Source organism: Camarhynchus parvulus, chromosome 24 (genome assembly GCF_901933205.1).
Source record: "Camarhynchus parvulus chromosome 24, STF_HiC, whole genome shotgun sequence".
NCBI lineage: Eukaryota > Metazoa > Chordata > Aves > Passeriformes > Thraupidae > Camarhynchus > Camarhynchus parvulus.
Window position 1 is genome coordinate 1956378 of NC_044594.1, and position 26806 is coordinate 1983183.

Below are 26806 nucleotides of genomic sequence, written 5' to 3' on the forward strand. Positions count from 1 at the left end.
CGGTGTCTGCTCTCCTGAGCCTTTTTGGTCCTTTTCTTGCCCAGCCCACCCCCACGTGAGCAAGGACTGTCCCTCCCCTGCCATTCCCAGGTTAAAGGTCTCCTTACCAGCTCAGCATCCTGAAGATGTCTGGGAGTGTTCCCTGCGCCTCGGCAGCCATGGGGCCTCGGAACCTGGGCCATAACCAAACTTTTGGGAGGAGCAGGAGCCCTCCAGGCCGCCCTTCAGCACTGGGGCATTTCCATGCCCTGACACCATGTGCAGCTGTAGGGTCTCAGACATGATCCAGTTGATCTCTTTAATCTCTGGTGCCTGCTGACCCCCTCAGGTGACCTTGGAGTGCCAAGGACACGAGTGCTGCTCTGAAAAGAGGTGCTGACATTTATTTCTGTTTCTAAAAACCCACAAAGCAACCACAAAAACCTCAAAAGAAACAACAAAACGACCCAGCTGCTGCCTCTGTAAGCGGCACTCAGCACCTGAGGGCTCAGCCTGGGTTTAAATGGGCTCCTTGCTGCCCTGGCTGGGGGATGCTGGCCCCTCCCTAGCCTGGGCTCTGCTGGGACAGGGTCTCCAAGCTCCCCTAACTCGGGGAAGCTGGCAGAGCTCATCGAAAGCACCTGGAGCTTACTAGGAATGTGTCAAAGTCTCCTGTGGCTCTCTTTTCCTTTTCCTTTTCCTTTTCCTTTTCCTTTTCCTTTTCCTTTTCCTTTTCCTTTTCCTTTTCCTTTTCCTTTTCCTTTTCCTTTTCCTTTTCCTTTCCCTGCCCTCTTCCTCATCCTCCCCAGGCAGCAGCAGACACCCTCACATTCTCACAGGGGTCCCCCTGATCCCAAAGTGTCCACACAGCCAGGAGCATCCCAAAGGCAGCAGAGCCCAGGAACTGCCGTGGCTGCCTGCGCTGATCCTGCTCCCCCACATCGCAACAGGGACCAGGGAATGCTCCCAGCCCCCACCCACCTCGTCCAGAAAATTCCCTTTCCTCCTCCCAGAATAGCCATCGATCTGCTCTGCGGCGTTGTTTGCCCCCTGGGCAGCTCTGCTTACAGAAGAAGCCGTCTCCAGCCCAAACAGCGGCTCCTGCTGCAACCCGACCTCGGGGCCGCCCTGCAGCAGAGCCCCCCTGCCCCCCAAAAGGGGCACGAGGTGTCACCAGCACCTCCACAGGTCCCCACGGGCGGGGGGTGGCCCGGGCAGGGTGCAGTGATGCGCCCACGATGCACGGGTGGCACTGGGTGGCACTGGGTGGCAGACGGTGTCCCCAGGGCTGGTGCCAGCTGCTGCTGCAGCCCTGGTGAGGAGGGACACGGGGTTTGCCCATCCCGGCGGGCACAGCTGCACTCCTGGGGGTCCGTCCGGCACAGATGGGGACAGCGGGGGATCCGGGGCAGGGGAGGGGTGGCTGTCCGGCCGTGTTCCCGGTTCCTGGGCTGGGAACGTCCCGGAGAAGAGCCGGTCCCAGCTGGCACCCTACAGCCGGGCAGGGCAGCGTCCCAAGCCCGTTAAGGGGTTCGGCCGCTGGCCAAGAGCCCCCTCTCCGGCCGGTCCCCTCGGGGACCTATTTTGGGCAAGGAATGAGGAAGCTCTTCATTGCCCTGCTAAAAATAGCGACCTTTCCCAGCGGCGGGTCACCGCTCTCACACTGGGCCGGGGGGCTCCGCCTGCCCCGTTCGGGGGTCACCCCCGGAGCCGTGGCTCTGCTCCCCCCGGACAACCCGCTCCCCCTGGGGTGACCCTGACACCATGGGGACCCTCGATCCGCCGGGACTCGGTCATTGGGGGGACCCCGGGGGCGCTCCCGAGCCTCGGGGAGGTGCCGGGGGCGGTCACAGCGCTGCGCTCGCTGCTCAAGGACGCCGATGCCACCATCTAGCGGCTCCCGCTGGCCCTGCGGGGACATCCCGACACGGCGGCCCCGGCCCGGAGCGCCCGGGCAGGGCTGCGCAGCCCCCTCGGCCCTCGGGGCGCAGCAGGCAGGCGGCACACGCGGAGCTGAGCAGCCCTTTATTGAGGGGAGGGATGGGGCAGGACCCCGGCACGGGCTCCCGGCCGCTCAGCCCGGCTTGCCCTGCCCTGGGGGTGCCCGAAATAACAGCGAGCTCTGCCCCAGCGCCGCTCCAGGGGTGTTCCACCACCCCCGCCATGGCACAGGGAGCGTTTCTGTGCCCCGAGCAGGGCGGGGGTCCCGCTCTGCGGGAAGGGGCACCTGCCCGGGCCCACCCGCGGCCGGGGGTGAGCTCAGGCGAACACGGCGGAGTTCTGCCAGTAGGAGTAGACGAGGAAGCCGGTGAAGGTGCTGTCCGTCTTGACGCTGGCGTAGAAGCCGATGTAGTCCCCCACGCCCACCTGCACCCACACCTCGTCCTCGGGCTCCAGGCGGACCAGGGTGCCCCCCGAGAGCGAGGTGGGCTTGGGCCAGTTGCCGTAGTACTGGAAGAAGGAGGCGATGGAGCGGCCGTTCTTCATGATGTCGAACTGCAGGCTGGTGCGGTACACGGTGGCGTGCACGGCGAAGTAATAGAGGCCGGGCACCTCGCAGGTGAACTTGCCCGTGGCAGGGTCGTAGTGGCCCTGCTCGTTGATGAGCACCACGTCGAAGAGGATGGGCTGGTCGGCCAGGGGAGGGCTGCGGGACTCGGAGCGCTTGGCGCTGAAGGCGGAGCGAGGAGCAACGGCGCACTCGCCCTGAGCTCCCTTCTCGCCGTGCAGCCCGTCCACGCCGGGGCTGCCCACCTCCCCGCGGGGACCCGGCACTCCTGGGCACGCAGGAGGGGACAGGGTCACCTCTGAGTCACCAGCACAGCTCCTCCATCCCTCCTGCCCAGTCCCAGTTCCATCAATTCCCTGCCACAGCCAGGAGCGAGGAGCCACGGCGCACTCGCCCTGGGCTCCCTTCTCACCGTGCAGCCCGTCACCTCCCCGCGGGGACCCGGCACTCCTGGGCACGCAGGAGGGGTCAGGATCACCTCTGAGTCACAATCAGAGCTCCTCCATCCCTCCTGCCCAGTCCCAGTCCCACCAATCCCTGCCAGAGCAGGGCACTGCGTGGGGAAGCAGCATGAGCGGGTAATTTAGCTCAGCATCAACACATCGTTGGAGAAACGCTCACAGGTTGGGGGAAAGCCCAGCCCAGGAGCCAGGGCAGGGATGATGCAATTCTTGGTGGTCCCTCCTAAAGCAGGGCTGGAAGAGAGGGGTGGCATCGGGGATGGGGACAAATGCAGCTTTCCCAGTGACAGGGAGCTGCTGCCTTTTACAGAACACAGGGGCACCACCGGCAGGGCCAAGGGGTGGTGGTGGCATGGGAAGGCACTTCTGCAGGATTCATTCTCCTTATGGCAATTCGTGCCAGCATGCAGCACTCACCCCCTGCCATGAGGGTGCTCCCCACGGGCAGGGAATGGTAAATGCCCCTCCCCAGCTGGCATCTCTCCTTTCTTACCAGGAGGGCCCATGTCGCCCTTCTCCCCTGGCATCCCCATGGCTCCATCCCGGCCGTCTCGTCCGTCTCTGCCTGGCAAACCCTGCCCCCCGTGCAGGCCCGGGGTCCCTGGGATGCCTGGCTGCCCTGAGCACAGCCCAGGGATCTTGTTGTCTTCGATCTGCAAGGACCTGCTGATGAGCCCGAGGAGGAAGAGGAGGAAGAGCTGCTTCATCTTGTCCTGGAGGGGGGCAGAGAAGGATCACAGCTCGGGGGACCACAGTGAGGGGGTTGGGAGTGCTTGGCAGGGAGTGTGAGGGGTCAGCAGGGGACATTCCCCCCTTCTTTTCCCTTTACCTTTTGGGCTGCTCCCCTCAGCGAGGCCCTGGTGCTGCCTGCACCTGCCACCACAGCATCCCCGTGGCCCCTGGGCCACCACAGCATCCCCACGTGTGCCACCACAGCCTCCCCACGTGTGCCACCACAGCCTCCCCGTGTGTGCCACCATAGCATGCCCACGAGTGCCACCACAGCATCCCCGTGTGTGCCACCACAGCCTTCCCGTGTGTGCCACCACAGCATCCCCACGTGTGCCACCACAGCCTTCCCGTGTGTGCCACCACAGCATCCCCACCTGTGCCACCACAGCCTTCCCGTGTGTGCCACCACAGCATCCCCACGAGTGCCACCACAGCATCCCCGTGTGTGCCACCACAGCCTTCCCGTGTGTGCCACCACAGCATCCCCGTGTGTGCCACCACAGCATGCCCATGTGTGCCACCACAGCATCCCCACGTGTGCCACCACAGCATCCCCACGTGTGCCACCACAGCATCCCCGTGTTTGCCACCACAGCATCCCCGTGTGTGCCACCACAGCATGCCCACGAGTGCCACCACAGCCTCCTGCAGCCCCGGGGCAGCTCAGGACGTGTGTGGGGTGTGGGTTTAGGGCCAGGGGCTGTGGCAGTGGCTTTGTGTGTGTGGTGGGGGGCTCTTCGGGGTGGGCACTGCCCCGTCGTGCCCAGCTACGGGGGAACGGGCAGAGGATTTAGCGCAGGTGAGCTGTGAGCGTGCCTGGGTGGGGTTGTTGCCTCTGGGGGCTGCGCGCTGGGGCGGCAGCTCGCGGAACGCGGGGCTGTGTCTGGCCCTGCCCTTGGCAGCATCCCGGCTGCCGGAGGCTCCGCTCCACCCCCGGCCGCCTGCAGCATCCCCGGCGTGCCGGGACCACCCCCCTGCCGGGACCACCCCCCTGACCACCCCCCTGCTGCCCCCGGCTGCCCCCAGCCCTTCCCGCAGCAGCACAACGAGGGCTGAGCCCCGGGGCCAGCGCTGGCCCCATCCCCGTGGCCTTGACCCAGAAAAGCTGCTCTCTTCCCCCTCCACTACGGCAACAAAGAGGAAAAGGAGGAGAAAAGGAGGAGAAAAGTGTCTCTCCTCCGCCCAGGCGCCGGAGCCAGGAAGCCGGGGAGTCCCAGCTGCCCCCGGCTGGGTGTCCCCACTCACTGTGACCCCGCGGCTCCTGCCCAGGACCTCACCTCGCTGCTGGGGAAGGGCTGAGGCTCTTCCTGGCCACTTGGCTCTGACGAAGGCCCTAAGAGAGGCAGCCTCTCCACCCCCCCTCCTCCCCACGTCTCTCCTCCCAAACTCCAAAGGAAATCGAGGGCCTTGGGAGCCAAAAGCTACAAGACAAGGGGAAAAAGAAAAATAATCCCATGATGTCGGAAGTGCTGTAAGCAGGGGGAAGGGAGAGCGCTGCAAACAGCCCGGCTGAGGGAGAGGAGGCACAGGCTGGGCACCACCTCAGCTGGACACGGCCGGGCAGCAGGGTGGAGGGGAGGAAAACAGGGAGAACAGGCAGCAGAGGGAAAGGAAGCAAGATAAAAGCTGAGAGAGGGAAATCCAGCAAGGCAGAGAGAGATGGAGTGGCAGAAAGAAGAGGGAGCTCTCAGGGTGTGTGGGTGCAGCAGAGCTGAGGCCAAGGCATGGCAGAACACACCGTGCCTGGCAGTGCCAGCCCTGGGGGCACGCAGGGGAAGCCGCAGGATCCATCTGGGCAGTCCCAGCACATTGGGCTGAGCGTGCAGGGCAGGTGGAAGGGCAGGCAGAGCAGTCTGTGCCCGTGCCAGGAGGCAGGGCTGGCCGCGGGCACCGCCGAGCATGCGGTGCAGCTTTCGAGGCGCTCCCAGGCTGCCTTTAACTCATTCCAGCGCCGAGTGCGTCCAAGGGACACGGTCACACGCTGGCCAGAGGGGCGGGCCTGCGGCTGGGGATGTCCCTGTGCCCGGCAGCAGCTGGGACACGCAGGGAGAGGAGCTGGGTGGGCTCAAACCCCCCGAGCTGGGGGGGAGTGGCAGGTCCGTGCTGGGTACAGGGGCAGAGCGGCGCTGGCACCAGTGGGTCCTGAGCCCAGAGACCCCAGCCAGGCTGGGGATTTCTCCACACGCTCAGGGCAGTGGGAAACACGATGGCACTGCTGGCTCTGCCCTCCCCGTGCCAGAGGCTGCAGTGGAGCTGGGGATGTTGCCAAATGTTCCTTCCAGACCTGGATACCCACGGGCAGGCTGGGTGGTGGCAGGGAGCCACCTCTCTCCTCTCTCCCAAGGTGTGAAGGGACTGTTGTTTTTGGCCAGCTGGACACTGGTTTGTGGCCAGGGGTGTTGCCAGGCTTGTGGCCACCAGGGTGGCCTTCAGCCAGCACAGCCAGCTCAGCCAGCAGAGCCAGCAGGGCCACCACTCTTGGTGGCACAGGATCCCTTCCCTGCACCGTGGGGCCACCAACTGGATCCCCTCTGAGACCCATCCATGGGACCCTGCAAGCCCCCAGCCCAGCGAGGGCACAGCCAGCTGCCCACTCTCCCCTGTGCCCCTCCATCCCTGCTCAGATCTCCCACCCCATCCCTGGCTTCCCTCCCTCCACCCATTCCTCAGTTTCCCCGGGATCTGGCAGCACCCACACGCAGACCCCAAACGAGTCACCCGCTGCCTTGGGTTTGTCAGCTGCTCACGCTGTTTATTCTGCTGCCTCTGGGGCCGTGGCAGCCCTGGGCTCCTGTCCCTGCAGCCTGGCTCACCTCTGCCCAGCCGTGCTCCCTTTGGGGAGCATTAACCCTTTCCTTCCCACCCCTCCGGCACAAGCCTTTCCCTGTGGGATATGTCACCTGCTCCTTAGGGAAATGGAGCTGTGGGCAAGCCCGTGGCATCCAGGCACCAAGCCAAGCACTGGGCACAGGGGCTGCCCCCAGGGCAGCTGAGGGGCCACCCCAGCAGCTGGGTATTTACTCATGAAGAGCACAGGAGGGACATTTGGGGTGGGGAGGGTGGCTTCAGCCCCTGCTGCTCTCCTCTGGCCGGCTCAGGGCTGGAAGCACTCTACGGGGTCGCTGGAGTCGGGCAGGATGTTGCAGTTGATGGGCCAGAGGATGCCGAGGAGGCCGAGGGACTGCTGGCAGCGCAGCTCCGCCGCCAGGCACACGGCGCGGCAGGGCTGCAGCACGCCCCCGTCCGGGGTGCACTTGGGCACGAAGAGGCTGCAGATGAGCAGGCGGAGGTGCTGGTAACACGCCAGCTCCATCAGCGTCTGCTGGACAGGGGGACAGCGGGGTGAGCCCGGTGTGGCAGGTGAGGGCAGCCCCTCACACCTGTGGAGCGTGGCAGCGTGGGGACAGCCCCCGGCCAGCTCACCTGGTAGTCCTGCAGCACCTCGGCGGCTCCCTCCTGGTCCGGGATGGCCAGCCAGATGTTGGGGAAGGAGGTGGCATTGTAGCCCAGCCCCAGGCACATCTCCACCTCCACGGGCTCGCAGACAGACCCTGCCACAGGGACAGGGGTTGTGCCAGCGTGTGCCCGGGGCCAGCTGGGCTCAGGGGGGCACCCAGGGGTGGTGGCACTCACCAAAGGCCGGGTAGGAAACCCCGGTGCAGTTCAGCTCATCAGTGCCGTCGGGGCAGTCGTGCCAGCCGTCACACACGGACTCCAGCGCCCGGCACTCGCCGTTCCCACAGGAAAACTCCGCGGGGCTGCAGGTCTCTGGAAGGGGAGAGGGCAGGGCATGGCTGGGAGTCAGCGTGGTCCCATGCTGACCACCCCTGCCTTGCTCACTGGCCGGGGAATCCGGCAGATCCAGCTTAGGGAGATCCCAAATTCCCTGGGTTATTTGGGGGCAGCCCTGGGGTCATGGATCACACCCCTGTGCAGGTGAGCCCTTCCAGGTGCCATCCCCACGGCTGTAAGGTTGTAGGGTAAACCAGGTGAGAAACCAGGTAAGAAGGGGCCCCGGGGGCATTTTGCTCCAAGCAGCTGTGGAACAAGAGCTGTTTTCCCCAAGTTTTTATCCAGCCTGACCTTGCAGCCCCACAAAGATAGAGGTGGCACAACCCACCCCGGGCACCTTGTGCCCCCGCTTGGCTACCTACTCTCTGTGGCATTGCGGGCTTGGTAGGTGGCAAAGAACCCATCATCTGCAACTCCCTCGTCTGCCACGAAGAGCACGGTCATGACGTGCCGTGAGGAGGTCAGGGCGGGTGGCACCTGGTGGCCACAGAACCTGCCGAGGTCACGGGACAAGAGATGGGCTCAGGGGGCTGACCAGCGCCTCCCCAAACTCTGCCTTCTGGCGGCTCCTCCCCACCAGCCAGCCCCGTGCCTCAGTTTCCCCAGGTGAGGCACGGCCCCTGTGTCACCAGGGTGGCGCAGCAGGACTGGGGGTGTCGGGTACCTGCCCATGAGGCTGGCGGTGCCCGCGCCCGCGCTGTCGTGCACCTCCACGAAGTCGAAGCTGCAGTCCTCGTGCGACTCCAGGCTGAAGTTGTGGAAGTGCAGGTCGATGACGTGGCCCAGGGGCACCGAGATCTGCCAGAGGCACAGCTGCGGGGCAGGGGGGGCAGCCGGCGATACCCATGAAGCTGGGCAGGGGCACCCCCAGCTCTCCCCGGGGCCGGGGCTGCCTTCCTCCCTGCCCAGCCTCACCCTCACCGCGCTCCCGCAGCGCCGCTTCTCTCACCTGCTGGTGCGGGTATGGCTGCGGGTGGTTCGGCGTGGACAAGTGTCCCTCCAAGGCGGTCAGCGGCCCCCCGCATTCTGGGGACACACACACAGACAGACAGACAGACACACACACACACACACACACATACACAGATTTACCCCTGCCCATCTCCCTGTCCCCGGCCATCCCCGGTCGCCGCGGGGTTTGGGGGCTGCGGGCGGGGCTCTGTCCCACCCACCTTTGTGTTTCAGGCTGCAGTTGGCCTCGTCGCTCCCGTCCGTGCAGTCGTGGAAGCCGTCGCACACGAAGCCCAGCTGGAGGCAGAGCCCCTGGTCGCACAGGTGCTCGTCCCAGGCGCAGCTCTCTGCACGCAGCACAGACACCCAGGCTGGAGGGGGGGTTCTGCCGGGCACCCCCTTCTCCCTGCTGGCTGTCCCCACTCCCTGCCAGCCTGGAGAGACCCTGGCAGTGCCCTGGGCCGGGGCACTCACTCTCGGCAGGGGCCACGGCTCGGTAGCGGGCGCTGAAGCCCCGGGCGCCCACGCTGCTGTCGGACACGAAGGTGACCCGCAGGCGGTTCGAGTTGGAGTTGAAGGTCGGGGGGGGCACGTTGCCACAAAACCTGGGGGCACAGCAAGGCCTGGCACCGCTCTCTGCCCCCCACTGCCGCGCTCCCCAGGTGCGAGGTGCCCTACCTGGTCGGGCTCCCCCGGGCTGGGGCAGGGGCAGTGCCAGCGGTGCCCTGCTCTTCGTAGAGCTCCAGGCGGTCGAAGAGGCAGGAGGCCGTGCCCTCCACGCTGAACGGCTCCATCCTCAGCTGGATGGCGAGGCCGGCGCCCACCTCGATGTGCCAGATGCAGAGGGCGTTGGGGGGGTAGGGGCCGGGGTAGTTGGGGGAGCTGAAGGAGCCCTCGGGGCCGCGCAGGGTCCCTCCGCAGGCTGAACGAGGCAACAGCGTGGGCATGAGCTGGAGCAGGGCACCCCCATCCCAAAACGCTGCCCCGCTCGGCGCTTACCCGGTGCTGCCGTGCGGGCCGTGGGCAGCCAGCTCTCGGTTGGGGTGGCAGCGGTTTTGGGGACCGGGGGGTCCCTTCGGATGGGTGCTGTGGCGGCGGTGGCAGTGCCACGGGCGGGCAGGGCCGTGGCCGGGGCACCGGGAGGAGGTGGGGACGTCAGCTCTGTGCGCAGGGAAGAGCAGGGATTGCTCAGCGGGGAGGGGTGGCTGCGGTGCAGGGAAGGGGCTCAGGAAGCCCTCCCAGCCCTGTGCTCACACCTTACCACAGGTGTGTAGCTCCCGGGGGATCCCACACTGATGGGACACATCCCACGGACACGGACATCCCCCTTGCTCCCGTGCATGGGGTCACCCTCTCCCCAGAGCTCTGGGCGCCCCTCTCCCTCTCTGAGCCGGTTCTGTGTCCCCCACCCCAGTCACAGCCGCCTCCCCACTCACGGTGGATGACGATGCCGAGCAGGAGGGCGATGAGGAAGAGCAGGATGGTGCTCATCAGAGCCACGCAGAGCCAGGTGAACTTGCAGTCGGCGCGGTACCTCCAGCCCACCTGTGCCCAGAGCTGCTGGCCTGGAGGCGAGGACAGCGGGCAGAGCGCTGCTAAAGCATTCCCCACCTCCCTGCAGGGCTGGCTCAGCCCTCGCTGGGCACGACCCTGATGTGTCCCCAAGCAGCGCCAGAACCCCCCCTATCCTGCAGCCCCGTGGGCAGGGGATGTGTACAAACCCCCAGGCGGTACCAACCCTCGCTGGGCATGTCCCCGAGGTGCTGATGTGTCCCCCAGAACCCCCCCTATCCTGCAGCCCCGTGGGCAGGGGCTGTGTACAAACCCCCAGGCTGGTACCGAGGCCGTCCCGGCCCGGTGCGGGGCAGGTCCCATCCTTGTCTGGCGGGCACTCCGCGCTCGGTGCTGCCCGGGGCTCCTCGCCCTCAAAAACGGGGTTGCAGAATTCGGTCTGTGGGACACGAGAGCAGGTGGCACCCTGGGGACCCGCGGGGGGACACGAGGGGACCATCAGTGACACCCTGGGGACCACCAGCAGCACCCACACCCCCAGCCCTACCTTGCTGCCGTCCAGAGCCTCGGGGCAAAGCGTGATTTCGGTGAAGTCTTTCATGGCAGCGGGCGGTTCCTGGAGCAGCCTGGCTAAAATCCTGCCCGGTGCCCTGTGTCCCCCAGCCCCGCTGCCCGCTCCTCCCCAGCTGCCCCCATGGGCCCCGGGGCGGCGTGGGGACCCCTGCTCCACGCTCCGGGGCGGGGAGGTGGCAGTGCCAGCCCTACACGTGGCAGCCCAGCGCCCGAGCCCACCCGAGGGCCATGCCCGCCGTGCCGGGAGTGCGGGGAGCCCCGGGAGGCGGCGGCAGCCCCAGTCCCCACCGCAGGCCCCTTCCCCCTCGCCCCGTTAATCCAGCTCAGCTGAGGATGCCGAGGTCAGGCTCTGGCACGGAGAAACAGCGTCTTAAAGGGGAACGAGTGCTCGCACCCACCCTGCTGGGAGCCCTCCCCAAGGGACCCTGCTGCTGGGGTCCCCCCACACGGCACTTTGGCTTTCCAGCCGCCCGCAGCTCCTCTCTGCTCAGGGCAGAGCTGAAGGGGCCGTGTTGGGGACCCCGGGCTGAGCGTGTCCCTCCTGCCCTCGCTGGGTGCCTGGGCCCTGCCACCTGCATTCCTGCTGCCCCTTAATGTCCGTCTCCATCCCTAAGCAGGGGAGAAAGGGGCCATTGTTCAGGGGTTTTGAGGGAAGAGCGGGCACTGGAGAGCTCCGTGGGGCTGGAAAGGCTCCTTGTGCCACCTGCAGCCACATCTGCCTTGCTGCAGGCGAGCCCAGAGTGGCTCTGGTCCATGGGTGCTCCACCGGCGGCAGCTCCCCACCCTCTGCCAGACCACCCAGAGACAAACCACACGCACCCAACGCCCTGTTCAAGCTCAAATTTATTCCTGCACGAGTCTCCCTTGTATGAGACGCTTCCCACCCGTCTTGCTTACACAGTAAACAAGCCACCTGCCAAGCAGCATCGCTGCCCCAGCCCATCGCAGCCCCCCGTTCCCATCCTGCCCTCCCCGAGCGCCGCTGGGATGCCCCAGGCTGGGCAGGATGCTGGTGCCAGCGCTCAGCCCGTGCCCGCAGGGTACGAGCTGGATGGAGCTGCCCCGAGGGCTGGGATGGTGCCCGTGTCTCCTCCCGCTGCACCTCAGGCAAGGCAGGACGGGGAGGAGAATAAATTAAAGGCTAAAAAGGCCACTGGCATTTGCTAGCTGGAGGACAGAGCAGCAGGGCGGGTCCCCGGGCACCCAGGAGGGCTCCTGATCGCAGGGAGAACAAAGCCCCGATTGCAGATGGTCCCGGAAAGCCACCGTCCTCCCCTCCCTCTCTGCGCGACCCCCGCGGCCCCCCCGCTCCCCGAAATGGTTTAAGGCACCGTCGTTTGAGGAGGCAGGTAAAAACCTACCCGGAGCAGCCCCGGCACAAGTCCCTGGAGAGGCAGGAAGCAGCGGGGGGCTCCAGGTTGAAGCAAAGTCCATTATAAATACATAGAAATTCCACAAAATGTTTTCCTCCCTCCTGTCCGTGAGTCTGGACTCAGGCTGCTTTGAGGAGTGTGTGTGGGGCAGCTGCAGCGGTTGTGCTGCCTGAGATGGGACGGAGGCCACCAGAGGGCTGGAGTCCTTTGCCAGGAGGTTTGGAAGTGCTGGGAGGAGATCAGGAGCTGTTCACGAATCCTCTGGGACGGCCAAGCAGATACAGGAGTGGCAAGAGGTCAGGAGGGATGTGTGAGGCTCTCCTGGGTGCTGTCCCAGGGGAGAAGAGGTCCTGGTTGAGTCAATGGGACAGGTGGCCCCATTCCTGTAGAATCCCTTGCTCAGGATTTTTATTACACACCAAAAAAAAAAAAAAAAAAGAAAAAAGAAACAAAAAAAAAAAAAACCAAAAAAGATAAAAAAGAAAAAGAAAAAAAAAAAAAAAAAAAGAAAAAGAGGAAAAGAGGAAAAAAGAAAAGAAACTCAAACCCCGAGGTAAAAACCAAATGCCAGCAATCAGAAGGTGCCTGAGCTGCCTGAGCCCTGTCCTGTCACGAGTCCCTCCTCAATTCGGAGCTGGGATGTCCTTGCCCGGGCTCTGCTGCTGGCTGTCCCCAGCCTCCCTCTGCAGCCACCTCGGGGGTGTCTCCTCTTCACCTCCCCCTTGCTCTGGGGGTGCCAAACGCCCGAACCCCGGCAGAGCCGGCTCTGAGGGGTGGCCCAGGGCTCCCCCAGGGAGGCAGGGCTGGCTACATGCGGGAGGACGGGCTGGCCAGCTCGTAGAAGAGCAGGTAGGCATCGCTGCTGCGCACGTGGCTCGAGGACATCGGGGTGACGCTGCAGAGAGGGCAAGGGCACAGCTGTGAGCAGCAGGGACGGGATGCCCTGGGCAGGGGGGCTCCCTGCTCGCTTGTCCCACCCCAGGCTCACCGGGAGTCGTTGAAGGTGTGCCACTCGCTGGACACAGGGCTCTTGCAGTAGGCTGTGTAGTGTCCCCCCATGGTGGTGCCCGAGTGGTTGGAGACGGCGTAGAGGTTGTAAACGGCGTGGTCTGGGGGGAGCAGGGGGGCTGCTCAGCCCTGCTGCCCACAAAGTGCCAGCACAGAGCCCCCCACCCTGCCAGCAGCCTGGATTCTGTGCCTCCCACCCCTCACACCTCTGCCCCCCACCAGCTGGGGACACGAGGAGCCCAGCAGTCCCCAGGAGCTCAGGGCTGGGATTAGAGGCATGCAGGGGACTCACTGCAGCTCTGCGAGGCGAATTCCCGCAGGTCCAGGTCCTTCAGCGGGAAGTTGACGAAGGTGGTGAGTTTGCTGCTTCGTATCCTGGACTCAGAGAAGCGCTTCAGGTCTGGAGGGTCATGTCAAGGAGCCAAAGGGACAAAGGGGAGCCTGCAATAACCCATCTCTGCCCCCCACAACAGCCCCTGTCCCCATCCCTCTGCCCAAAGGATACGAAGCACCAGGATCTTGGGGAACTTCTGGATGCTGAATTTTTTTGTGCACCTTGTCCTGGCTTTGCAGCGACAACACGTCTGTGGGAGAAAACAGCACAAGCAGCAGGGTGAGGGCACTGCCCACAGTCCTGGCAACACGAGCACAGAGGGGAAGGGGCCCAGCCTGCCCCAGGGAGCCCCCCTGTCCCGTACCGGTTTCTCGTCCCCATCCAGCACGTCCTCTTTGGTGAAGAGCCGGAGGCAATCCATGAGCGTCACCTCCCCGTAGCCTTTCTGTGGGAGTGCAGTGATGGTCAGGGACAGGCAGTGTGGGACAGGCAGTGTGGGACAGGCAGTGTGGGATCATTGGGGCTCCCTCACCTTGGGGATGGGCAGGGACAGGTCCCAGAAGGGGTCGAAGGCTGTGGAGCAGTAGCCGCACTCGCTGCAGGTCAGAGAGCTCTTCAGCTGCCCAACAAAGAGGTCTGGTGGGGTGGGACAGAGCAGGGTGAGAGCCCTGGTTCCCCCCTCGCTCCCAGCCCAGCCCTGTCCTCCCTTCTCCCAGCCCTGCTCACCGCTGATGCGGCTGTCCTCCCTCTCCTGGTACCTCCTCCACATCTGCCGGCTCTTCTCGTCGTCACTGCAAGCATGGGGACACAGCAGGGCACTGAGCGTGGCCTGGGGGACACCAGCCCCGCCAGCCAGCCCAGAGGGACCTGTGAGGTCACTGTCCCCGGGCTGGCCTTGCGGGCAGTGAACTCTCCTGGGGCTCGTGCAGTGCCAGCACTTACGGGAGGTGATCCAGGGTGTCGGTGCTGGCCCGGGGCCGCACCAGCACGCGGTTCACCTCGCTGTGCAGCCCGTCCAGCAGGAACCGCAGGAATTCCTGTGCATCCTGCTGGCTGCAAGACACGGGGCATGGCCAGTGAGAGGCTGCAGGGGGCTCAGCTCCCCCCCCCCCCTGCAGCCACCCCCCATTACTTGTAGCCGACGAAGCGTGGGGCGTATCTCTGGATCTGTGTCTTGAACTCGGAGGGGCTCACGCTCTCGTTGGGGGACGAGGTCCAGAGCAGCTGAATCAGCTTTGCAAACTCTGCAGGCAGAGAGGCGGGTCAGCAGAGGAGGTGGCACGGCCATGTCCCCATGGGGACAGCTCAGGGGTCTCACAGCCTGATCCTCCACTGGCTGGGCAGCCAAGGAGGAGCGTGGAGCTCTGGGCGGGGGTCCCGCAGGATGTGGGGTGTGGCAGGGATGTGCTGCAGGAATTGCTGCAGGAATTGCTGCAGGGAAGCCCCCGCAGCCACCAGGGCTGGGCAGTTACCTGACATGAGCGCCGTGCGCATGCGGCTGTTGTTGTTGAGGTCCCGCAGGTACTGGTTCTGCAGGCAGTAATCCCGCAGCTCCTTGGTGTTGCTCAGGCACTGCAGGATGGAGTTCATGAAGCACTGGGGGAGGCAGAAGAGAAAACCATGGCAACGGGAAGCAGAGGGAGGCAGGCCATGGCAGGGGGACACCTGGGCTGGGCACAGGACAGGGGAAGCGTCGTGGGGAGAGGGGTGCAGGGAGCTGCCAGGGTGAGGCTGGGGTGTTGGGGGCGAGGTGAAGGCACAGGGCTCCCCCTGCCCCACAGATGTGCCCGCTGTGAGCCACAGGCCTGGGGACACACTCACCGTGTTGCCGAGGTTCCGCAGGCCGGTCAGCCCCTGCACGGCCTTGGAGCTCTGCAGAGAGAGGGAACAGGGCTGGGAGGGTGGCGGGCTGGCCATGCCTGTGGGCAGCCCAGCGAGGCCATGGTGCCACAGACCTGCCCGTGGAGCAGACGCTCAGGTGCAAGGAGAGGCCCCATCCCGCTGTGACATCATGGGCAGAGCAGCACCCAGCAGCTCTCTGGGCCAGGAGCCTGGTGACAAACCGTGGCTGGCCTGCCCCATCCTGTTGGCCCAGAACTATGCTCAGGGCTCAAAGTTCTCCCTGCCTGGCAATGCCTTTGCCCCATGCCCTGGATTGCAGGTCAGACTGCTTCCCCTGGGGACACCAGGGCATGGCAGTGCCCTGTGCCTGCCCCACGCTGCAGGAGGAGCACAGTGCCCTGTCGCTGCGTGCCTGCCTCATGCCAGGTGTCCATCCCCTCCAGGACACCCTGCACAAGTGCAGCCCAGACTTTGGCACAGCTGTCTTGCAGGATAAAGTCCACCTGGGAAAGTGCAAGCCCAGCCCTGCAACAGCCAGCCCAGGGAACAGGGCTGTGTGCCCAGTGGTGCCTTCCCAGCCCTGGCTGTGCTGCACCTGTGCCATGGGGTGACAATTCCAGGTGCTCCAGGTGCTCCCTGAGCTGGGAAAAGCAAAGATGGGCATGGGCAGCTGGATGCTGGGGCTGGGAACCATCATCACTCTTTGCTGGAGAGACCAAGAGCGCAGAGGGGTTTAGGGTGCCACCACCCCTCTGCCAGCATGCAGGACAGGATGCTGGTGGGGGGCACTGGTGGGAGCCCAGGGGTCCTGCTCCCAGCCCTGCATTGGGGAGCAGCAGGATGAGCCTCCCAGAGCAGGGCGGGCATCTGACAGGGCCTGCAGGGGCAGACTGCTGATGGTGCTTCCCAGATGCCCAGGATTTAAGGATCCTTAGGCAAACACCCCAGCTGCCCACCTGAGGCTTGAGGAGGAGGAGAGGAGGCGAGAGGAGGGGAGGGGGCCCAGCAGCTCTGAAATAGCAGCAGCTGGTGTGTGTGTGGGAGGTGCTGAGCACCCAGCCCTGACAGCAGCCCAAAATAACCCAGATCCAGTTACATGTGCTCCTTAGCGACGGCGCAGGCATCACCCACCGCGGCAGGGACCGGCACCAGCGGGGACCCGGCCGCCCTGCATGGGCACACGTGGCTCTGACCGACTGCCCTCTGTGCCATCGGGTGCCCCCACAGTGCCCGGAGTGCAGGGATGTCCCCAGATGTGGCTGCCCGAGTGCCAGGGGGCTGTCCAAAAGTGCCAGGTGCCTTCTTGGGCCGGGGGCAGGCTCAGTTGGGCACAGGGTGCCAGCAGGATGTGACAGGTCAGTGCCACGCCACGGCTGGAGGAGCTGGCCTGGCTCTGGTCCCTGAGCAGATGGCAGCAGGAGAGGTGGGCCTGTGTCCCAACAGCCTACATCCCATCCCTACATCCATCCTGAGCCCCAAGGCCCTGCTCGTGTCCCCACCAGTACCCAGGGAAGGTCACGGTGCCAGGGGTGAGCAGCAAGCCCCGGGAGCTGCCCCAGTGTGCCCCAGCCCTCCCCACCAGGACGGGCTTGTCCAGTTGCCCTGGTTGGGCAGCTGCTGCCCCGTGCCAGGAGGGACCAGCCAGTCCTGCCCATGTGGGTGCAAACCTCCCCACAGATCCTGCATTTCCCCACAGCCAGGTCCCAGGCTGTCCTCCCAGAGCCTGCAACAACCCCAGGGGAGGGCTGGGGCTGAGGAGGGGGTGTCAGGTGCTCCCCTAGCCTGGCACAAGCCCTGTGTGCACCGAGGTGTTGTTTCCCCCTCTGGATTTCCCTCCCCTGGGTGACTCAACTCCAGCTAATCCCCCTCTCCCGTACAGGGCTTTATCTAGGACACGACATGCTCAGAGGCGCTGAAGGAGAGCTGGCTCACGCGGCACGGCTGGGGACTCCCCGAGGCTGCACCGCAGGATGGGGACAAGGGACAGGCGGTGGGGACAAGGGACAAGATCCTGACCGTCCTGCCCCATCCAGGTCTACATGCCAGGAGCCTGTCGGGGCAGCAGGAGAACCAGAGCAGCCTGACTTACATAAGTGCTCAGACCTTGTCCTCCTTGCCCCTTGCTCCGCCATCCCTGCAGGAGAGACCTGTCCCAGCACTGTGGCTCTGGGGACAGCCAAGTTCACTCCCATGGCACTGCCAAGGGGCTCAGCGTGGCCAGCAGACCCTTCCTGGTGGTGGGACACGGGGACCTGGCCAAGGTCACTGCAAGGGCAGGGCTGGGAGAGGAACCCAGGTGTCCTGACACGTGCAGTCCACCTGCTCCCTGCCATCCTGTGGGACACGGGGACACGCCGTCCCCACGGGCAGCTGGGAGGGCACCCACCCCCTGCCACCCCATCCTCGGGCACGGGGGATGGCACAGGGCACTCCACGCTCCCCAGGGCGGGCAGGGGGTGCCCCCTTCTCTGCCCCCAAGCCGGGGGATGGGGGCTGCGGGCATCTCGTACCTTGGTCTTGTTGAGGACGAGCCCGACGAAGGTGGAGACCAGCAGGGACCCCGGCATGGAGGCGCGGGGCCGCAGGTCCTTGTGAAGGTCGGGGAGCGCGGGGGGCTCCTCGGGCAGCGTCACCGTGTAGGAGTCCCTCATGGTGGCCCCGGCGGGCACCGCAGGACAGCGGGGAGCAGCCGCGGGCAGCGGGGAGCCAGGGGACACCGGCCGGGCTGCCCTGGCCCGGGGCCGGCTGCGGCCGGGGGCGCGGGCTCAGGCGCGGAGCCCCCCGAGCCGGGCGTGCGGGGCCGGAGCCGGTGCCGGCTGCGGGGCTGACGGCACCTGAGCGGCTCTGACATCAAATGGGTGGAGAGGCGGCAGCCGGGCTCGGTGACGGCTCGGTGACGGCTCGGTGACGGCCAGCCCCCGCGCACCGCGTGGTACAGCGCGCCGGGAGCCAGGGGGGCCCGCGAGGGGCGGCTCTGCCCCGGGGACACGCTCCGGAACGGGGCGGCGACACCGCCCCGGCTCCGGGGGCTGCGGGGGGCCGCGGTGCCCCCTCGGCATCTCTGCCCGCGGGGCTCCCCGCGCTCCCGTACCCCGACACCGGCACCGTGAGCGCACCGCGGGGGCAAAGGGAAATGGGGAGAGGCGGCAGCCGGAGCAGCGCCTGCCCCCCCAGTGCTCCCCCCTGCTCGCAGCTCGGCGTGCCCAGGGCTGGTGGCACCGGCTGTCCGGCCCCGGGCACGTTGTGCTCCGGGCAGGCACTGGGCAGGGAGCGGGGCTCCCCAGCTGGGGTTACTCGCTAAAATTGCCGGGGTAAAAGTGGGATAGTCCCACAGCATGTGGGTGCAGGGGGTGCCTGTATCCAGAGAGGGCCTGCGGGGTGCCAGACAGGGTCGTGGGGCTCCTGGCCGTGTGCCTTTCCTGCAGCACCAATGCCAGGTTCCCAGGCAGTGACATTTTGGGGGAGCCCCCCTCTTTGGGGGATGCATTAGTGCTGAGCTCAGAGGATATTTCAGTGCCTTGCGCTGGGGAAAAACTCCCCGCAATTCCTACGTGGAGCAAAGACCCCACCTGGCGTCTCCCCTCGGTAAACTGAGGCACGTCACGGGCAGGGCTCCAGCTCTTCTCCTGCAGCAAGGGCAGATGCGGAGACTGGCAGGGAGCCCGGCTGTCCTGCGTCCTAGTCCTGCGTCTCCCGCTGCTTCACCCCTCTGACCGCGGCAGGACGAGCGCCGGAGCCTGTGCCTGCTGTGCGTGCCCCGGTGTTTCTCTGCCTGCTCAGGGAAATTTCCATGGGCAACCAGGGCAGGGAGTGCGGTTGGGCTGCTCTGACGGAGCCACAGCCTCCAACCTCACCGAGAGGGCTCTAAGCAGAGACACCTTTCCTCCTCTGGAGCCCTCAAAACTCCCCCATCCAGAGGCAGGGGCTGCTGAATCCTGCTGGCTGCGCATGCAGCCTCTCTGTCAAGCCGAGCTCGGCACAGCCAGCGGAGGGGCTGGCTGGGGACGGAGGGAGGGGACGGAGGAAGGGAGGGAGACTATTTTTGGCACCAGCAAAAATATCTGAGGAGGCATCTTGCAGCGTTACTCATCTGCAGGGCTCTTTTGCATCACAAGGGGAGGGCTGTCGTAACCGGGGCCTGCGCGTGCTCACACGTGTGTACATGTACACACCCCGCGCTGTGTACGGCGTACACACACGGGGACACGGTGTGCACGCCGGGGCACACACCCTCCTGCCCTGCCTGGGTGCCCTGCCATGCCCAGGGGCACAGCCTGGGCCTCCAGGCTGTGGCACAGCTCCCCAAAATCCAGGGCTCTTGCCACGCGGCCTGGCAGTGCCGGTGGTACCAGGGGGGCAGGATGGGCACAGCCAGCCCTGAGCACTGTGCAGGGAGCTGGGGCAGCTCTCCCCACGGGGATGCACTGTGCTGGCTGAGCCGGTTCCATGGCAAGAGGGCGGTTCAGCCACATCCCGTGCGTGCCCCGGTGACATCAAGCGCCCCGGGCCAAGGACCAAATTCCCCTCCAGGCAGAGAGCAGCGCTCAGGCTCTGAGGGCGAGGCTGGAGCAGGAGGGAGAAGGGGACACCCGGTGGGATGGCATCACCCAGAGCAGGTCCCAGCCCTCAGCTGGCCCCTCTGCAGCGGTGACCTTCTGCCGCGGGCAGAGGTTGCCACAGGCCCGGTTGGCACGGCGGCAGCAGGCAGGGCCAGCCAGCACTGGCTGCGGGCCAGGGACGTCAGCTGCTCAGGATGGGACTGCGGAGAGCTGCCGGCAGTTTTGTGGGTGGCCCTGGCCTTCTGACCCTATGTACACCCGGGGTGGTTAATGGGCCGGCACAGCTCCAGCCCTGCCCCTCACCACACTGCCCTTCCGAGGAGCCGGCATGGCCCTGCAGCTCTGCAGGCACAGCTCCTCGTTGGAACCACACCTTCACACAACTCCCTTAGCCCACGGGGTAAACTGAGGCACGAAGTGATGGTGAGGGTAGGGACACACAGGGACACCCTCACTGCGGGCTGCAAACCCCTCTGCATGGCAGTTTCCATGGCGCAGAGGCAGGAGGCGGCGGTGGAAAAAGGGATGGGAGGAGGCGTGGGGCCAGCCCCGCTGTGGCCTGGCTGCGTCAGGAGCGGGTGCTGCTGACACTGCCCTCGGGGCTGGGCAATGGGGCAGAACGGATGGCAGCTCCGGGGCTGCAGCCTGCGCTTGTTTCCGGCACCTGGCACGGCCGCAGGCAGCCAACTCTGGTTTACAACCGGGACATTTTTGTCCCGGCTTGGGAAAGGGAGGGAATAAACCACAGCAGTGGAAAATAGCAGGTGTGCCCATCAAAGCACCGAGGAAACCTAAGCCAGTGTCACTGACCTGCCCTGCCCTCGCATGGGTGTCTGTCCCAGCGCCCTTTGCCACCTTTACCACCCATCAGCCTAGGCTGTGCTCATGTGCAGACTTGGGCTGGGACTTGCACAGTCCCTGCTGCTGCACAGGCACCCCATGGGAGCAGGCTGGCATCCCACACAGCAGTGTGTGGGCACATGGGGTGGGAACCCTGCAGTGGCAGTGTTGGCTTTAGTGAGAGCCAGTGGCTGCAGCAGCTGCTGGATCCCCCCTTGGTGCCCCCCAGCAGGGCCTGGTGTGGGAGGGGGAGGCAGGAATTCCCTTCCACAGCACTGATCCTCCACTGCCCTGACTCCACAGCCCCCTCCCTCACCCCAGGACTGGGGGCCAGGCATGAGGCAGGTGGGCACAAGGGGTCCCACATCACAGCTGGGCACTGCTGAAGGTGGTTCTGTGGGGGAAGGCACTGGGGAAGGGGCACAGGGAGGGATGTGGGGACACTGGCTTCAAAGGGAAAAATTGCTGGGGGAATCTTTTCTGCCTCCCCTGCGAGCAGGACAGGATTTCTCGTGGTTCGGCGGATGGCAGTGGGACAGAGACGCAGGGAAGCAAAGGGCAGGTCAGACCATGGGGGAATGGAGGGTGACTGGAAAGACAGCAGGAGACAATGCAGGCAGAGCCTGGCCAGATCTTGGAAGGAAACCTGAGTGGAAAATTACCAGGCTGCTCCCCTGCACGGGCTGAGTGTGCGGTGCCTGCTCCCGGCCTGGGCTGGGGCTCTGGGGACGCTGCAGCACTGATGGGGACGTGGGGCACCGAGTACCTGCCAGCACGTGTGGTACTGCCCAGAGCAGCACTGCCATGGGGAACCCCGTGCTGCCACACAGGCTGGGGCACAGGGCCCCAAACTGGCAGCAGTGGATGGTGCCAGAGAGCTGGCATCGCTGGGCACCGAGTCACTGTGGCAGAGCCAGCACCAGCCAAACCAGCTGTCCCAGCAGGATGAGTGCCCAGCCTGCTCATGTCACCTTCCCTATCTGGGATGAGGCAGCAGGAAATCCTCGTCAGCCCCACATGGGAGCCATCACCTGCTGTCACATGCATGCAGAAAATGCAGCGGGCACAATCCTGGGCACAGGCTGATCCTGCCTCCTTGGGGAGCGTGCCCTGCAGCACAGCCCCTCAGAGGACACCCGCCTGCCCGCACACGGCTGCCTCAGCAGCTCCAGCAGGGACTGCTGCGCCAGCAAGGGCATCTCAGAGGGTCACACACAGAAACCGAGGCACGGAGCCGCACACCCAAGTTCCCAGGCAGAGTTTGAGTGCCTCGGGCTCCTCAACTCACCACAAGCACAGCCCACATCCCCCCCAGCACAGCTGTGTCCCCCACCCCAGGCAGCCCCGCGTACCGTGGGGTCCTGGGCGGACACGTCGCAGTGCTCATCGCTCCTCTCGCAGGGCTGGCTGGCACAGCGGGTGCCCGACGGTGGCAGGGTGGCCTGAGAGGGGCTGAGGTGGCCGGTGGAGAAGCTGCCGTGGTGGCTTTTCCTCCCGTAGCTCTCCAGGTATCCACGGACATAATCGGAGTGAGTGGCAGCCTGGTAGAGACCCTGCAGGTTGCCGTGCTCGGGCCGTGCGCGGGCGCTGAGCGCGCCGGCCGCGGGCAGGTACGCGCTGTCTGAGGTGTGCAGCCCCGAGAACTCCCTGGCCAGGTCCGAGTGGCTGATGGATTTGTGGCGGCTGAGGGGCGCTGCGGAGGGCAGGTAGCCCGTGGGGCTGCCGGGGGTGCCGCCGAAGGTGTAGCAGGCGCCCCCGCTGAGCCCGGCGCCGGGCGGCCGCGGCTGCGTGCGCAGGTACGAGGGGCTCAGGCGGATGCTGGGGTCGGGGTACAGCCGGCCGCTGTCATAGCCACTGGTGGGGGACAGCCCCCCAGCGTGGTGGTAGCGGGGGGAGGGCAGGTAGCTGGCTTTGAAGCCGATTTTGTCGCTGTCGGCGTAGGCGGGGGACAGGGTGGATCCATAGGAGCTGTAGGAGCTGTAGCCGCTGGGCACTTTGCTGTAGGTGCTCTCGGCGTAGCGGGAGGAGTCCACGTAGCGCTTCAGGGTGGAGGAGAGCTGGGACATGCTGCAGGCTGGGGCTCGGCAGGCTGTCCTGGAGGCATCGGCTGCAAGGGAAGAGCCCAGGGGTCAGTTCCACAGGCCCTGGTCAGCACAACAGGGCACCCAGCAGCTCCCACCCAGAAGCTCCTGCCTCCTCTGGAGATCCTGGCAGACAGAGGGCATCCAGGGGCTGTTGGTGACAGTGTGGCCATGGCTCCTGCCACCTGCCAGCCTTCCTGGAGAGCCTGGGACAGCAGGATCTGGCTGGCACTGCCACCCCCATGCCCCCTGGGCACCTCAAATCACAGAGGGGAGCCCCAGAGCACAGCCAGGTGCACCCAGCATCCCCATAGGCACCAGGGAACTGCAGCAGCCACCTCTGCCCCAGCCCGGCATCCCTGCCACCCCATCTCGATGGCTGTCCCACTCTTGGGGCTGAAGAGTTATCCCCAGTGCCTGCTCCAGGTGGGAGGCAGTGGCCTGGTCACAGGATGATGCTCAGGCCCAGCTCTGGCTGAGACAGGCAGCTGGGATGGGCTGATCCAGCCAACATCTTCCCCTGGTTACTCACAGGGAGTGCTGGGGCTTGGCAAGGGGCTGGCACTTCAGTGAGAGGGAAACTGAGGCAAGGTCAGCATCTGAGCAGCTTTCCTGTCTCCCTGCCATGGCTGTGCCTCGTGTGCCCCCATCAGTATCAGTAATTCAAACCGAGAGTCCTCCTGGGGAGGTGGCAGCCGTGCCCCTGCCAGCCGGGCAGAGCCAGCACTCGGTGCCCACAGAGAGCTGGTGGCTCCCGCACAGGGCAGGAGAGGAGCACACAGAGACAGGCACAGAGACCCCCAGAGCACACACAGAGCCAACCCGGAGCAGGGACAGGGCAGTGGGGCAGCCAGCAGTCCCCAAACACGGGCTGTCAGGAGCTGGAGGAGAGTTTGCCCTCAGCACCCCGGCTGGCAGGCTGATGGCTGGATCCCTACCTGTGCTGGGGCTGTGGGTGGCACTGGGGCAGGCAGGACCCAGCCGAGCTCCTCTGCCCTGGCGCTGCTGGTGCTCAGCTCCCGGGGTGACTGGTGTCCCTTCCCTGGCAGGACAGTGGCTCATGTGGCTCCGAGAGTCTCCAGTCACCCGGGAGATGACCCTGATTCAAAGGCTTTTCCCAGCCCAGCCGGGGCGGGCTCTGGCCCGGCTCCAAGCCAGGAGGTGCCGGAGTCTGTGCCTGGCCCATCCCTCGCAGCACCGAGGGTGCACCCGGCCTTGGGGACGGGCGCTGGATCGCGGCACAAGGAGCCACGGCGGGTCACTGCCAGCCTGGCCCTGGGGGGACACAGCCTCCTGCTCAGAGCCCCGCTGGCTCAGCGTGGAAACGCCCCGGGAATGCTTCTGGGAGGGGGTGCTGAGAGATCAGCCAGCCACTGTGGGCTCCTGGCGGGCAGCCTCGCTTTGCAGCCAGCCGTCAGCATCCCGGGTGTTGTTACTGCCCAGGGAACAGCCATCCCACCCCGGAGAGGGAAATATTTACAAGCAGCAGCGAGGTGGAGCGCACAGACCTGTTTGGGGATGGAGGCTGAAGGGTGAATAATCTGCTCCCGGGCAAGGGAGCCACGAAACACCCGGCTCTGCTCTTCCCAGCCTGGCTGCGGCCGCCCTCACCAGGAGCGGGGCTCTGCCAGCCAGGATTTGACATGGACAGTGGGGAATTTCGCTCACAGGGAGTGGGACCCCAGCCAAGAGACTGGCACTCGAGTGCCAGGATGGGAATGACAGAGCCCCTGGGCTCCCAGGGAGCAGCACATGCCTGGCTGCCTGCCCTGCTGGGGCACGGAGCAGCCTGGCACAGCGACTGCCCTGCTCTCCATCCTCCTCGCCAGCAGAGACGATCTTGGTTTGGGACAGTGCCAGGACAGCCCCATGCCATCATCCCCTGCCAGGTGCCCACGCTCTCTCCTGGCACCAGCAGCACCAGGAGAGCACCAGGCTGGGAAGAGGAGGGCAGCAGGAGCTCCTGGCAGCAGGACAGGTTTCCACAGGGCAGCACCTGCCCTGGGGATGCGGAGCAGCTGATGGAGGGATGCAGGGTCAGGAGCCAGCACCGGCCCCAGACATGGGAGCGATCCCATTCCTTGGGAAGAGAGGCCTTACCATGGAGGAATGTCACATCTGCCAGGCTTGCCTGTGCTTCCAAGTCCCCGTGTCACATCCGAGCGGACCCCAGGGCGGCGGGAGAGCGGAGCGTGCCAGGAGCCAGAGGAGCTGAGGGGGTGTGAGAAAACCCCGGTTCCTCCCAGCGCTTCCTGGGCTGCCTGGCCCCTCCCTACCCGTCATTGTGCTGAGCTTTCCTGCTGCCTGGCAAAGCCCTGGGGCCGGCACGGCTGAGTCAGGCCTCCTGCACCCTCATCATCCTCTCGGGGTGTCAGGGGAAGCTGAGGCACAGGAATGTCCGGTCTGCGCTCACGGGGCCGGGCAGGAGCGGTGCCACCACATGGGAGAGGGACACCACGGGGCTGCTCGGGGCACTTCCCTGGGAATCTCTGTTCGAAGTGAGGAGGCAAAACCTTCACTCTGAAGGCAGAGAAGCAGAGCCCTGCTCTGTCCCCAGCTGCTGTCCTGCCCGTGCCCAGTGGCAGGTGTCCCCTCTGTCCTGCCCGTGCCTGGTGCCAGCTGTCCCCCTCGGTGGCCACGGAGCCCCAGAGCGGGCTCAGCTCAGCTTACACAGCGCTGGCTCCATCCAAGGTGTCACAGCACAGCTGCTTCTCGCTTACGCAGGCTCGGAGCTGTGTCCCCTGTCCCCTGAGACACAATGTCCCCGCCTGGAGGTTTCGTGGGAGCTCCCAGGACTCTGCCGTGGTGGAGGCAGAGAGGGGACCCTGTGTGAGGCATTTTGCACGCTTCAGGGTACAAGTGCTTTGGGATTAAGGGGCTCTGTGTCCAGCTGAGCGGGGTAGGACAGACTCCTGCCCATTCCCCAAGGCACAGAATCCTCCTGGTGTCCATTTCCCCCTAGGAAGAACGACCCCAAGCAGCCCTGGGGGGAGTGTGCCACAAAATGTTTGCTCCCTGGAAGGGACTGGAGTGACCCTTATCAACAGATAGGGACTGCAGTGCCTCTGTCACAGCCCAGCTCCTGCATTGTCCCCCACCACTCCCACCCCCCAAAGTGACAGGCCCTGCCCAAGGTGACTCACCCAGCAGGGGCCAGCCTGCCCAGGGCCCTTCCCTGGGCCTGAGAACCCCCCAAGCTCACCCCACACGGCCGGGAGTCACCGCCCTGGCCTCGCTCCGTGCTGCTGACACATCCCCACCCTGCTGCCGAACCTGCTGCTCGCTGCTCCCGGGCCACCCCCCGGGCAGCAAAACCCCAAACCCACCGGGGACCCTGACGTAAGACTCGGGGCATGAGTTACTGCTTTGAGGTCTGTGGGTGGCAAAAAAAAGAAGGGACCCTCGGGCAGGTGCCCTGCCCACACCGGGGGACGAGGAGGGTGCTGGGGAGGGCTCAAAGCCAGGATTTTATGTGTGAACTCGGAACCTTCTCCCTGGAGAGGAACCTCTTCCCCGTGGCGTTACCCAGCTGAAGGAAGAGTGGGACAGTTCTGTCTGTCTCCGTGTCCCCCTCCCGGGGCGCTGTCCCCACCTGCACTCACCTGCATGAGGCACGGGTGGCCGATGGCTGCTCAGGGCACGGCGAGGGGCGACCAGCCAGGCATTTGGTGATGCCCTCGGGGCTGATCCTGCCTCCCTGAGGCGCTTCCCCCGGCACCGGAGATGGGCGATGTGGAGATGGGCAGCAGCCGAGCCCTTCGCAGGGGACAGGACAGCCCCGGCTCAGCCCCTCCACCCTGGGAGGGAGCGCAGTGGCCGGAGGGGGCCGAGCCCGAGGGCTGTGGGGCCGCGTAAAAACACCACCGCAGAAATTCAGGGCTCAGGTTACCAGCCAGATAAATATAGTGTCTTTATCTGACCTCACAGGGCGCTGAAATGCTCCTCTCGCATTCCAGCTTGGGGAGGCTTAAAGGGGACGCGAACCCGGGGGGGCTGGTGGCCCAAGGCAAGGGGGTGGCCCGGGGGGAGGCTGCGGGGGCAGCGGGGGCTGTGCCAGTGGAGGAGGAGAACTGAGGGTAAGTGTGAGGAAGGGAGAGATTTGGGGAGGGACGTCGAGGTCCAGGAGGGAAAGGATAGAGGGAGGGTTAAAGGAGGGAGCCGACGGGGGGGACACGACTTGGTGTGTGGGGAGCAGGGAGGCACAAAAAAGGGGTGATCGTGGCTGCCAGCAAGGTCTGGAGTAGAGCATCAGAGTGAGGG

At 65.5% G+C, this 26806-nt stretch overlaps 3 protein-coding genes across 5 annotated transcripts; all 3 read right to left on the reverse strand.

Moving 5' to 3' along the window:
- Positions 1-2002: 2002 nt before the first annotated feature.
- On the reverse strand, positions 2003-3662 carry C1QTNF5 (C1q and TNF related 5). The gene is made up of 2 exons (XM_030964934.1): positions 3443-3662; positions 2003-2756 (listed from the first exon to the last, which is right to left on the reverse strand). The coding sequence occupies exons 1-2, from the start codon at positions 3654-3656 to the stop codon at positions 2239-2241; spliced, it is 732 nt and encodes a 243-aa protein (XP_030820794.1). The 5' UTR covers positions 3657-3662; the 3' UTR covers positions 2003-2238.
- A 2753-nt stretch (positions 3663-6415) lies between these two features.
- MFRP (membrane frizzled-related protein) lies at positions 6416-10575 on the reverse strand. The gene is made up of 13 exons (XM_030964933.1): positions 10484-10575; positions 10264-10375; positions 9861-9989; positions 9424-9585; positions 9103-9346; positions 8899-9029; positions 8646-8771; positions 8423-8499; positions 8138-8286; positions 7836-7966; positions 7315-7449; positions 7105-7232; positions 6416-7000 (listed from the first exon to the last, which is right to left on the reverse strand). The coding sequence occupies exons 1-13, from the start codon at positions 10535-10537 to the stop codon at positions 6776-6778; spliced, it is 1803 nt and encodes a 600-aa protein (XP_030820793.1). The 5' UTR covers positions 10538-10575; the 3' UTR covers positions 6416-6775.
- Positions 10576-12568: 1993 nt separating this feature from the next.
- Positions 12569-26296, reverse strand: USP2 (ubiquitin specific peptidase 2). 3 transcript variants are annotated; one of them, XM_030964901.1, is made up of 13 exons: positions 26149-26296; positions 21818-22572; positions 15046-15096; positions 14697-14820; positions 14357-14468; positions 14167-14277; positions 13951-14015; positions 13757-13860; positions 13589-13669; positions 13396-13474; positions 13183-13290; positions 12871-12991; positions 12569-12777 (listed from the first exon to the last, which is right to left on the reverse strand). In XM_030964901.1, the coding sequence occupies exons 2-13, from the start codon at positions 22529-22531 to the stop codon at positions 12690-12692; spliced, it is 1758 nt and encodes a 585-aa protein (XP_030820761.1). In that variant the 5' UTR covers positions 22532-22572; positions 26149-26296; the 3' UTR covers positions 12569-12689. The 3 variants fall into 3 exon arrangements, with proteins under 3 accessions (XP_030820761.1, XP_030820762.1, XP_030820763.1); XM_030964902.1 differs by lacking the exon at positions 26149-26296 and adding an exon at positions 24647-24717; XM_030964903.1 differs by lacking the exons at positions 21818-22572; positions 26149-26296 and adding an exon at positions 17577-17801.
- Between the last annotated feature and the right edge of the window lie 510 nt (positions 26297-26806).

Excerpts from the sequence above, each read along its gene's own strand:
- C1QTNF5 (XM_030964934.1), bottom strand. The coding sequence starts at position 3,656 with ATGAAGCAGCTCTTCCTCCTCTTCCTCCTCGGGCTCATCAGCAGGTCC. Across the intron at positions 2,757-3,442 it reads GGGCGACATGGGCCCTCCTG|GAGTGCCGGGTCCCCGCGGG; the intron begins GTAAGAAAGGAG and ends CTGCGTGCCCAG.
- MFRP (XM_030964933.1), bottom strand. The coding sequence starts at position 10,537 with ATGAAAGACTTCACCGAAATCACGCTTTGCCCCGAGGCTCTGGACGGC. Across the intron at positions 9,347-9,423 it reads GGCCCGCACGGCAGCACCGG|CCTGCGGAGGGACCCTGCGC; the intron begins GTAAGCGCCGAG and ends TGCCTCGTTCAG. Across the intron at positions 8,772-8,898 it reads AGCCGTGGCCCCTGCCGAGA|AGAGCTGCGCCTGGGACGAG; the intron begins GTGAGTGCCCCG and ends TGCTGCGTGCAG.
- USP2 (XM_030964901.1), bottom strand. The coding sequence starts at position 22,531 with ATGTCCCAGCTCTCCTCCACCCTGAAGCGCTACGTGGACTCCTCCCGC. Across the intron at positions 14,278-14,356 it reads CCACGCTTCGTCGGCTACAA|CCAGCAGGATGCACAGGAAT; the intron begins GTAATGGGGGGT and ends CGTGTCTTGCAG. Across the intron at positions 13,670-13,756 it reads TGTCCCTGCCCATCCCCAAG|AAAGGCTACGGGGAGGTGAC; the intron begins GTGAGGGAGCCC and ends GCACTCCCACAG.